This window comes from Mirounga leonina, unplaced genomic scaffold, assembly GCF_011800145.1.
Source record: "Mirounga leonina isolate KUSES-001 unplaced genomic scaffold, KU_Mleo_1.0 Mir_129, whole genome shotgun sequence".
NCBI classification, from domain to species: domain Eukaryota; kingdom Metazoa; phylum Chordata; class Mammalia; order Carnivora; family Phocidae; genus Mirounga; species Mirounga leonina.
This window is the reverse complement of record NW_023270323.1, coordinates 79860893-79872956: the sequence shown is the minus strand read 5'-3', so window position 1 is coordinate 79872956 and position 12064 is coordinate 79860893. Positions and strand designations below refer to the sequence as shown.

At 45.1% G+C, this 12064-nt stretch overlaps 1 protein-coding gene across 3 annotated transcripts in view; it reads left to right on the top strand.

Moving 5' to 3' along the window:
• Nucleotides 1-12064, top strand: part of LOC118010779 (E3 ubiquitin-protein ligase RNF4) — a 214019-nt gene that overhangs the window by 159346 nt on the left and 42609 nt on the right. For all 3 annotated transcript variants that reach the window (XM_035005443.1, XM_035005445.1, XM_035005444.1), the window contains 5 exons: nt 769-881; nt 1012-1254; nt 3674-3827; nt 3944-4123; nt 10615-10866. In XM_035005443.1, coding sequence (XP_034861334.1) covers nt 769-881; nt 1012-1254; nt 3674-3827; nt 3944-4123; nt 10615-10866 — 942 coding nt within the window. The remainder of the gene's footprint in view (nt 1-768; nt 882-1011; nt 1255-3673; nt 3828-3943; nt 4124-10614; nt 10867-12064) is intronic.

Here is a 12064-nt window from a genome sequence, read left to right as displayed (position 1 = left end):
CTGTAGGTTTCTTCTCTGAAATCCAGATGCTGGCCTTATCGGCTGGAGGTTTGGGTGCCACTTTCCAGGTAGCTCCTGGATTTGCACCCTTCGCGTGTTGGTCCTTGTTCCTGCACTGGGTATCCTCCCCAGCTGGCCTTCCTCCCACCTGCCTGCTTCTGTCATGTGTCACAGATGCTTTTTAACTCGTGGGCACTCTGGTGCTGCATGTGTGTGTGTGTAGGCCTGTGCGCCTCCAGGCTATTCTGTCACACACGGTGCCCCCCCACCCGCCCGAATACCCCAAGACTCCCTCCTGCTCAGCCCAGGGTCAGCCAGGCCTTCTGGAGGTGTTCCAGTGATGCCTGGCTCCGTGCTCTGCCCCTCACCTGGATGCCCTCTTTGCCTCTGACAGAGTTACTAACACCACCTCCTGTGCTTGGCCCTGCGTGGGCCTGGCGCCCTGCTGAGCTGCTTTCCTGCCGGGGCACCTCCCACGTCATGGTTTCCGGGTCCAGGGCCTGAGCTCCTGGGGGCTGCGGCTTAGCTCTGCGCTCCTGGTCCCTAGTGAGTACCGAGCACACAGCTGATGTCGCCTTGGTGAGGCTCAGGCCTGCAGCTGCTGTGCATTTCAGGTCTGCCCCTTCCCGCCCTGTCCCACTCTAGGAACCTGTGGCCACTGGCTTCTGAGTGAGCACGGCACACACTACCACGATGACTGAGCAGCTGAACCACCTGCCTGGGGGTATGTCTTGCAAAATTAACCTCTCTCTTGATGATTTCGTCTAGCTGACCAATAAGAAAGCAGTCGCCGGCGAGAACAACTTCACAGACGCCATGAGGCACATGCTGTCCTCCCGGCTGAGCATGCCCGACTGCCCCAACTGCAACTACAGGAGAAGGTGAGCCTGCGCTGTCGTGTGGGCGCAGTGGGCCTGTGGGACCCACGACCTCAGGAGAGGCGCTGACCCTGACAGAGCATGGTCTGACCTCTCTTGGCTCTCTGGGTAACTGTCCTTCATTCCCACTCAGATGTGCTTGCGATGACTGCAGCCTCTCACACATCCTCACTTGTGGTGTCATGGACCCCCCCGTCACTGGCGACATCCACAGTCACCAGCTGCCCCTCCAAGTGGATTCTGCTCCCGACTATCTCTCTGAGATGCGCCCACCTAGCGTGTCCTCAGCAAGCTCAGGGTCAGGTTCCAGCTCTCCCATTACAATTCAGCAACATCCCAGACTCATCCTCACAGACAATGGCTCTGCACCAACTTTGTAAGTTGTGACTTTGTAATAAGATTTCAGAAATTTACGTAATCCAATAATGAGAAATATGGACAGTGATGTCTGCAGAAGTACAGATATCATTATAGTGCTTTTCAAGAAAAAGGATCCTTCATTTTTTAAGCACCTTTTAAAATACAAGGTCAGTAAACCCAAACTTTGACACTATTTCACTACCTGGAAAAGAAAAAAAAATACGGTAAATTTATAAATGCCAGTAAAGAAAAAACCATGTTGGTATGCAGGGAAGTGTCTCTTCCGTTCTGGCTTCACGTTTCCTCATTTTATTTGAGGGTGATCAGCCCGAAGTTCATTCCGCCTCATTGTCCGTTCAGAATTCATCCTGTTCCATGTCTTGCTAAAAACTCAGATGATCACTTTAGCAAGCGATTGAAAGGTTCTGTTTTCCGTGTTCCCACATTACCTAGAAGTACATTTTGTACGAGCGAGGTGGCTCTGCAGCTGTCGCCAGTTCACACTGTAGGTGAGTGGTCCCACGTTTCTTGAGAGTTGTGACCCTGTCATCTGTTGAGGCTTTCCACTCTAACTTCTGGACGACGGTTGCACATGGATGTGTGTTTTTATTTTATTTAGGCAAACTTAGGTTTGCACTTGGCTTTTCGTAGAGTGTGCAGGTGTCGGGAGCCCCCTGGAGGTGACGGATGCCAGCACGGTTCCCGGTGGGAGGGATTGTTGCCCCGCCCTTGGGCTGCTCAGTGACTCTCAGGTTTCTCACCACCGCCATCTGGATTTCTCCCGATGACTCTGAGGCTTTCCTTCAGAGTCTGGCAGTCTCAAAACACAAAATAATTCCGAAGGGATTGGTCTGAACGCCATGACTGTTGAGCTCGAGCTGCTTTCTAGTCCTGGATACCCTGCGCTCTTTCTGGGAGCCTGCGAAGGAGGGTCGAGGGTTTCCCAGCTAGCTGTTTGCCAACCTCTTACAAAAACATACCGAAATTAAACAGTATGGTCTAATAAAAATTTATGTTGGAAAAGCTGCCGATGTCAGGTGTGGGCTCCTGGGCTGTGTCGAGTGGTGGAGGAAATGGGCTGTGGGCACCTTTTTCTGTGGGCCAGGATTGCCTGTGGTTGCGCTGCACCTCTCTCTGGTCCTTCAGCAGCTTGGGATTAATGTCTTCCAAACATGAACTGCGAGGACTTGAAAGCCTCCACGGTTGCCTTGTGGTGTCATGTTATCTCTTGGTTTGTGTTACCTCTTTCTTGGTGTCATTACTAAGTTGGTTAAAGAGGACCGTGCGACTGGAGCCTCCGTACTAAGGGCTCTGTAGTTTTCATGGGCTCTAGGGGAGATGAAGCTTGCCTTCATTACCTTGAGCAAATGATTTAATCACTTCATGTCTGAACCTCGGCCTCCTCATCTGTGAATCGTGGTTGTGGTAATGTTGCAGGAGTGGGTGTGAGTGTTGACCAAGGCCACAAGTTCCATCACCTCAGGTGCCAAAGGCCTCAGGAGACCTGAGCAGCCTTCACCTGGAGGGTGCTGTGGGTGCTAACTTTGGTGAGCTCCAGATTACAGCATATTGTGTTCCCTCCTTTTCCAAAAATGGAAAGGACATCTGAGTTTAGGAATTCTGGACACTCTCCTAAATCCAAGAGATCACTAATTCATAAGATTTTTCCTTCTGGAAGTTATTGTATGCGGAGCTGAAGATGGGCTCAGAGGCATGTTTATGGTCACAGCGGGGTGACCACATATGGTCCGTGCCTTGCACAGTCTGCACTGATGTGGGGACTCTGTGCCCGCCCTTTTATGCACCAGAAAAGCGTATGTTTGAAGTGGCCTTCGTGGGCTACAGACTTGAAATTTGCCTATTTTTTTTTTTTTAGTAAATATTCCATTTGCCCATTGTTTAGATGTCTTGTTAAAGCTGATAATTATGATCATGACTGACTTGTCGAGATCTGGCCTTGTAGTAAAAACCATTTAGTATTCTGTCACCTACGTGCCTTTAAAGTTCTGTTCATCTGGCTACGTCTGAAATTTTGGTGGCTCTCTGTACCCCCTTTAATTTTAATAAAAAAATTAATTGTGTCTGCTTGGAAATGGCAGCCAACAGTTATATACCAAGGCACTTCAAGCCAAATGGAAATGCAATAATAATTAATCCGATTAAATTTTGGCAGTTTCCCAGATTATTTTTCTTCTTTTGGCGTTTTGTTTTCCATTCTTCTAAATAGCACAAATGGTAATCTTTCAGGCATTTTCCCCCGGTGTTCAGGTTACTAAGAGACGTTACAACGTATGCGCGGTGCTTAGGGTAATACTCTTGTAAACCAGAACAGTGTCTGTAAAGGAAATGTCTGTGCTTAGTGGGTGGTTCACTTACTGTCTCCCCCCCCTCCACCGGGTGAACAGCCTCCTGGTGACCATCTCTGCCTGTCTCAGTTGTAGTGATGATGAAGACGTTGCGCCATTGTCAGCTAAATTTGCTGATATTTATCCACTGAGTAACTACGATGATACTGAGGTGGTGGCCAATATGAATGGAATCCACAGCGAATTGAATGGTGGCGGGGAAAACATGGCTCTGAAAGATGAGGTAGGGGCACGACTTCTTCATAGTGACAATAAATGGCATAAAGTGGTGTTCTGGTGTCTTATTTTTTAAAATTCTTCCATTTTGAAAAGTATAAATTACAAAGGTTGTTTTTAAAGTCCCCTCAGGTAAGCAGTACCAGTAGTAGTTCTTCAGAGGCTGATGATGAAGAGGCGGATGGCGAGAGCAGTGGGGAGCCGCCAGGAGCCCCAAAGCAAGACGTAGCTCTAAGCAATGGGAGTCCCAGGAAAGAGGAAAGTAAAGTGGACAGTCCACCCCCATCTTACCCTACTCAGCAGGTACGATCTCATTCTCCCGAACTTTGTGCTTTGCCAAGGGTGTCTTTCTTTGTGTATATTTTCTCTAAAAGTGAGTGTTATTGAATGCAAAATTACGTTATCTTGAATAGCTTCTGAAGATTAGAACTGGAGAGGATTGAGGCATGCTTATAAAATACACAGACATGATTCCTAACCCCGTTTTCATCTTGTTCCTCTCACTTGAATCCACTCGACAGTCTTGATTTTGCAGCACCCCAGAGTCACTCCAGACATTTAGCTGTAGTAGAGGTATTTTTTGTCTGTAAAGAAGCAAAGGGACGGTTTTTTTAAATAAATAATGGAATGTTAAAATTTCAGAAAAGGTTGATTTTGTAAGGGAGGTTTTTTTCTGGTGGATCTCTGTTTTTCTGTTAACCAAAGGTGAGAGTACATCAGGAGGTGACTGTTTTCTCTTAGAGACTCCTAGTTTTATAAATAGATGCTCACGTAGTTCTCATTTTTTTTTTTTTAAGATTTTATTTATTTATTTGAGAGAGAGCATGCACTTGAAAGGGGGGGCAGAGGGAGAGGGAGAAGCAGGCTCTGCCCTGAGCAGGGAGCCCGACGTGGGGCTCGATCCCAGAACCCCAGGACCATGACGTGAGCCGAAGGCAGACACTTAACAGACTGAGCCGCCCATGCGCCCCGCTCACATAGTTCTTAAATAAAAGGAAGAACAAATGAAGGTTGGGGTGCTTGGCTAATTATTTTCCTTAATAGGCAGTATAGATCCATAGTTAAACAAGAAAGGCGACATGAAAAGGTATTCCCTTGAGAAGTCTGGCCCTGGCGTCCTTCACCATCTGCCCTGCCCAGCACCTACCCATCCCCAGTTCTAGTCCCAGTAGGTAACCAGTCTGCCTTATTAGTGTGTCCTTCTGGTGTTTGTTTATGCAAATGCTCATATTTATTCTTCCCCTTTCCTATGACAAGGCTTATATTAATGCACACTCAGTTTCCCTTGCTTTTTCTCTCACCCTTATATCCTGACTGATTCTGTACGGAGCGCACTTCCTTGTCCTCGTCTCCTGCCCTCTCTGAGTGCCAGCAGGTGGACATACTAGAATTCTCTTTTTCTTTTTAGTCCCTGCTCATGGGCACTTGCATTTGCTTCCCTTTGTTTTCCCTATATGCTATTCAGTGAGCAACCTTATACATCTGACCTTTCCTACATTAGTAGGTCTGTTCCTAGGATTGGTCACCAGTGGTGGCTTCTCTGGGTCAGAGTGTGATGGCCTCCCCTGCCCCCCAGAAGAGGATGACGTCACAGTCCTGGGGTTTGGCCAGTCTGGTGAGAAATGGCAGCCCCTTGAGATTTGTCTTCCTTTCATTTCCCATTCCATCTTATTGTTGAGGTGTCAGACTTTTTTATATGTTGTTGTAAGTCCTTTATAAGTATGTGATTTGCAGAGATTTTCTCTGGGTCTGTGGCATGTCTATTAGTTGTGTGGGTTTTTTCTGTTTTTTTTTTTTTTAAGATTTTATTTATTTACTTATTTGAGAGAGAGAAAGTACATGCACGCATGCACACAGGGGGAGGAGCAGAGGGAGAGTTAGAATCCCAAGCTGACTCCTTGCTGAGCACAGAGCCTGACTGGGGGCTCGATCTCACAACCCTGAGATCACGACCTGAGCCGAAACCAAGAGTCGGATGCTTAACCGACTGCACCACCCAGGCGCCCCTGTCTGTTAGGTTTTTTATGGTATTTTTTTGAAAAGCAAAAGTTCCTAATTCTGGTGAATTCTAGTTCCTCGGTTTTTCCTTTTATGAATCGTGCTTTTGATGTCATATCCAAGAAAACTCTGTTTTCTTCTACAAGATTTACAACTTCAGCTCTCACTTGAGGTGTGGTTCATTTGACTCAGTTTTTGCTCATGGTGTGACGTGAGGGTCTATAGTCATCTTTTTACAAAAGACGTCCAGTTGTCCCAGCACCATTTGTTGACAAGACCCTCTCTTTTCCTACTGAATTGCATCAGCCGTTTGTTGAAAATCACAGAGCTCTAAATGCAAGTGTTTATTGTCTGCACTTTGCACTCTCTGCTCATTTGGCCTGGGTCCTTTCCCATAGTGTACGTGACCTGCTCTGTAGTAAGTTTGGACAGCAGGTAGGGTCTGCCCCCCAGCTTGGTGGGCCTTATTGAAAATTATGCAGGCTTTTCAAAGTCCTTTGTGTGTCCATGTAAGTTTTAGAATCAGCTTATTCTACAAAAAAGCCTGCCTGGATTTTGATAGAGATTATATTTCTTGAATTTACTTGATAGAATTCACCAGCAAACTCCTCTGGGCCTACTCTTTTCTTTGTGGGATGATGTAGATCAGTTTGGGGAAAATACTGTCTTAACAAAATTGAATCTGTCAGTCTAGGAATGTGCTGTATCTTTCCATTTTAATCATCATTAATTTCTTTCAGCAGTTAAAAAAATTTCTAGCCAGTAGGTCTTAAACATATTTCCTAAATTCTTTTTTTTTTTTTTAAGATTTTATTTATTTGAGAGAGAGAGAGCACAAGCAGGGGGGAGCAGCAGAGGGAAAGGGAGAAGCAGATTCCCCGCTGAGCAAGGGAGCCTGATACAGGACTCGATCCCAGGACCCTGAGATCATGACCTGAGCCTAAGGCAGACATTGAACCAACTGAGCCACCCAGGCGCTCCTTCTTAAATTCATTCTTAAGTATTAGATGTTTTTGATTCCGTAGTAAATGATATTTTCTAATTTCAGTTTTCAATTGATTGTTGGTAATATATAGAAATACAGTTGATTTTCAAATATTTGTCTTATGTTCTGCAGCTTAAACTTGTTTGTTCTTTGGTCTCTCCCCCACCCCTCCCTTTTTTTTTTGGTTCGAGTCCTTTGGATTTTCTACATGCAAGATCATGTTGTTTGTGAATAAAGACAGTGTTACTTTTTCCTTCTCAACCTGGATATTTTTAATGTCTTACTCTTGCCTGCCTGAGCTGGCTAGAACCTCAAGCACAGCACTGCGGAGAAGCAATACAAGCACCCGTCTTTGCCTTGCTCCTGGTCCCAGGAGGGAAGCATTCAGTCTGTGAATAGGATGATGCATGTTTGCCATGGATGGTCTTAACCACACTGAGGAAGTAAATCCTGTCAACTCATTTCCTCGGAGTTTTATCATGAACGTGTATTGGGTTCTCCAAATGCCTTTTCTGTGTCTATTAAAGTGTTCCTGTGGTTCTCATCCTTCGTTCTTTTACTGTGGTGTGTTGCATCAAGTGATTCTTGGGTTTGTTTGTTTGTTTTTTAAGTTGACTCCATGCCCAGCATGGAGCCCAGTTCAGGGCTTGAACTCACGACACTGAGATCAAGACCTGAGCTGAGATCAAGAGTTGGCTGCTTAACTGGCTGAGCCACCCTGGTGCCCCTGATTCTTGGATGTTAAGCCAACCTTGTGGTCCTGGGATAAATCCCATTTGGTCATGGTGTATAAACTTTTTTTTTCTTTTGATATGTTGCCGGATTGGTTTGCAACCTTTGGTTAGGATTTTTGCATCCATGTTAATAAAAGATACTGTTCTGTAGTTATCCATGCTTGTAGAGTCTGTGGCTTCGATATCAGGGTAATACTGGCCTCGTAGAATGAGTTGGGAAGTGTTAATTCTGCCTCTATTTTCTGAAAAAATTTGTCTAAAATGGAGATTTCTTTAGTAGTTGATAGAATTTACCAGTGAAATCCATGGGCCTGGTCTTTTCTTGTGGGAAGATACAGAATTACTAATTGAAATTTTGTTTACTTGTTATAGGTTTATTCAGATTTTCTATTTCTTTTTGAATTTAAAAATTTTATGTGTTTTCCCCCATTTCATCTACATTTTTTATTTGATGGCATGGGATTGTTTATTGTATTCTTTTATGATTCTTTTAATTCTGCAGGGTCTGGAGTGATGTTGATTCCTGACTTGGGTAATTTTGTCTACTTTTTTTTAAACCCTCAATCTAGCTAAAGAATTGTCCATTTTTGTAAAAGAAAAAAATGGGTTTTGTTAATTTTTTCTCTGTTTCTCTCTTTATTTCTTTGATTTCTATTCTGATCTTCATTATTTCTTTCCATAGACTTTGGGTTTGGTTTGTTCTTCCCTTTCTAGCTTGTTGAATCTAAGCTTAGATTACGGATTTTAGAACTTCTGAATTTACTGAGACCTGTTTTGTGGCCTAACATCTGGTCTGTCCTAGATAATGTTCTATATATACTTGAAAATAATTTGTGTTCTGCTCTTGTTAGATGGAGTGTCCTGTGAATGAAAGTTTGGTCAAATTTATAGCATCATTCCAGTTCTCTGGATCCTTCCTGATTTTCTGTCTGGTTCTAAAAATTACCGAGGGACATACTGAAGTCTTCACATATCACTGCTGAACTGTGTGTTCCCTTTTCAGACCAGCCAGATTTCGATTCATGTGTTTGGGACAGTGTTGTTGAAGGTGTATGTGTGTGTTATTGTTACCCCTTCTTGATAAGTATTGACTCTTTTGTCGTTATGAGATGCTTCTCCGCTAGCTCTTCTCATCCAGAAAGAGTATTTCATCCCGTGTACAGAGTCGCTCCTGCTGCCTTAGGATTACTGTATGGATGTTATCTATTTTTTCATCCTTTGAATTTCAGCCTCTTTGTGTCTTTGAATTTAAGATTAGTCTTTGAATCCTTTAGTTGGGTCTCGTATTTGTGTCTTGTCGATCGATCTCTGCCTTTTCTCTGGAGGGCTTCATTTATGGTTTAATGTAATGATCGCTATGGTATGTGCAACTGGCACTTTGCTCTCTATTTCCATAGGTCTCATGGTTTTTGTTCCTCTGTTCCTCCTTTACTCCTTTATTTTTTTTTTATTTTTTTTAAAGATTTTATTTATTTATTTGATAGAGACAGTGACAGAGATAGCGAGAAAGAGCACAAGCAGGGGGAGAGGCAAAGGGAGAGGGAGAAGCAGGCTCCCTGTGGAGCAGGGAATCGGACGTGGGGCTCGATCCCAGGACCCTGGGATCATGACCTGAGCCGAAGGCAGACGCTTAACGACCGAGTCACCCAGGCACCCCTACTCCTTTATTTTGTATTAAAATATTCAGTGCACCATTTAAATTCTGCTGTTCTTTGGTCTTTTTAGTTTGGGGTTTTGTGGTGGTTTGTTTTGTGTATGTGTGTGCCATGGTATTTCTTTTTTATTATTATTAACATATAATGTATTATTTGTTTCAGGGATACAGGTCTGTGGTTCATCAGTCTTAACAAGTCACAGCGCTCACCGTAGCACATACCCTCCCCAATGTCTATCACCCAGCCACCCTATCCCTCCGACCCCCCTCCACTCCAGCAACCCTCAGTTTGTTCCTGAGATTAAGAGTCTCTTGAATGGTTTGTCTCCCTCTCTGGTTTCGTCTTGTTTCATTTTTCCCTCCCTTCCCCTATGATCCTGTCTTGTTTCTCAAATTCCTCTTATCAGTGAGATCATATGATACTTGTCTTTCTCTAACTTATTTCGCTTAGCATAATACCCTCTAGTTCCATCTACATCGTTGCAAATGGCAAGATTTCTTTCCCTTTTTTGATGGCTGCATAATATTCCTGTGTGTGTGTGTGTGTGTGTGTGTGTATACACCATATCTTCTTTATCCATTCATCTGTTGATGGACATCTTGGCTCTTTCCACAGTTTGGCTATTGTGGACATTGCCACTATAAACATCGGGGTGCACGTACCCCTTCGGATCACTACGTTTGTATCTTTGGGGTAAATACCCAGGAGTGCAATTGCTGGGTCGTAGGGTGGCTCTATTTCCAACGTTTTGAGGAACCTCCATACTGTTTTAGTTTGTTTTTAGGGCTGCTAGGAGTTGGGACTGGGAAGAGTCCCAGGCAGGAAGGCCAGGCCCCCTCTGCTCTTGCCTGATATTCTGGCAGATTGGCATGAATAAATACTTCTTGATTTGCTTTTTCCCTTTGATTTTCAGATCCTCAAATGGTTGCTTTGACCGTTGCTTTCAGTTTTACCCTTGTTTTAAGGGAGAGGAGCCACTGACTGCTTCATGTCACCCTCGATGAGTCCCGTCTCTGGTGCCTCTCACAGCATCTCCATGTAACCACTCATGAGCTGCGTGACCCCGCAGAGCCCACACCAGAGCTCTGTCCTCCTCAGCCCGGCTCCCCCCTCCCCTCGGCCACCCTTGCCAGTCCCCTTGTCCCTGCACAGACAGGCACAGGCACAGATGGGTGTGGCTACCACCTCAGTAGACACCTGGCCGGGGAGCAAGGTGTGCATCTCTTGTCTCTGTCCCAGGCTCCTGGAGTCCCTTCTGTACTTTACAGGGAGGGCTCTGGACAACTCGAGGTGTCCCATGAGCCCTGTCCTCTTTGTAGTGGCCACGTAACTGCTCAGCAGAATGTGACTGACTTTAGTTTAATTCACACCATTCTTTGTTTCACTAAATAAGCAGGTACTTTTTTTTTTCTCTTCTTTTAGCCTGAACAAGCTCCGAACACTTGTGAATGTCATGTTTGTAAACAGGAAGCTTCCGGACTCACGGCATCAGCAATGACCGCAGGAGCCCTTCCCCCGGGCCATCAGTTCCTGAGCCCAGAGAAGCCCACCCACCCTGCTTTGCATCTTTACCCTCACATCCACGGACATGTGCCTCTGCACGCGGTCCCACACCTGCCCCGTCCTCTCATCCACCCCACCTTGTATACGGCGCCCCCCTTCACACACAGTAAGGTAAGTCAGGGCAGAGAGGGCCTGGAAGCTCACCTGTCACTAAGATCTTATAAGAAGTGCATATTGTAACAAACAAAAATCCATAAATTGGCAACTTGGATAGGACCAAGTCTGCTCTTGATAGGAAGGTCTGCAAATGTCTCCTTTTACCGTAATCTTAAGCTCTCAGAATTTTGAACCTTCACAGCTGTAAAAACAATCACGAAAGTCATGGTTTACCCCTTCAGAATTAGCTAGAACATAAAGAGTTTTCCAAGTGATGGTATAACGGGTTGTAGTTGGGGGAACTGCACACCGAGCCCTTCTGCTCACCCAGACACCAGTTCACTTCTTTCCTCACGGCCTCCTGGGGCCTGGCTCTTTTTCTTAATGTTGCCTGGGTAAAATGTGGAGAGTACAGCACGAGTCCTCTGATACTCGCTGGGCTCTATAGTGTCTGAAATGATTACGCTCTCTAAGCACGAAAACGAAGGGCTCGCCGAAATGCAGAGGCTGAAAGGAGGAATCCTAAGCGTAACGGAGAGAAGGCCGCAACGCCGTGCAGGCTGTTGGGAGGCGGCTGCCAGGCACAAAGGAAAGGGCCTCCCAGACCAGTCTGTTCAGAGAAGTGAGCATGTAGAAAAGGTTTGCTTTTTATGTAGTTCTTCTCAGAGAACCCCATACTTATATTTTCGTAGCTTAAACTTGCAGTGAAATTTTTAGTTTTCCCCAAACTCTACAGATTTATTATTTAAAATAAAAGTGATTCTCAGCTGGGAGGAGGACATGGGATGAAAGGGGCTTTTTCAGACTACAGGAACATTTTCTTTCCCCAAGGGGCGTTTGCTGTGAAGTGGGGTGTATATAGCCCATCAGTGGGCTTTGTTGTTTATTTGCTGGGGAGGGGCATCTAACCACTGATTTAGAATAGAATAGAATCAGTTTGTCATGTTCTATTGTAGTAAGTACTTGGAAACTGCCCACATTTATGCTTAAATTTTATTAGATTGAATATCGCTCAGTTTGGACATTTAATGATGGCTTTATTAATAGAGTGATTTGAAATACCGTTTTTCCAGTGTGTGTTCAAAGCCAGGCTATCTTCGTGGTCTGCTTGGTCTCTATAGCCTCTTTCCCTCTGGGTGAATGTACGGGTAGGGAAGCTGTCCATTCTGAATACAACTGCTTTCTCCTCCCTGGGAGCCACCTCTAGGAGAGA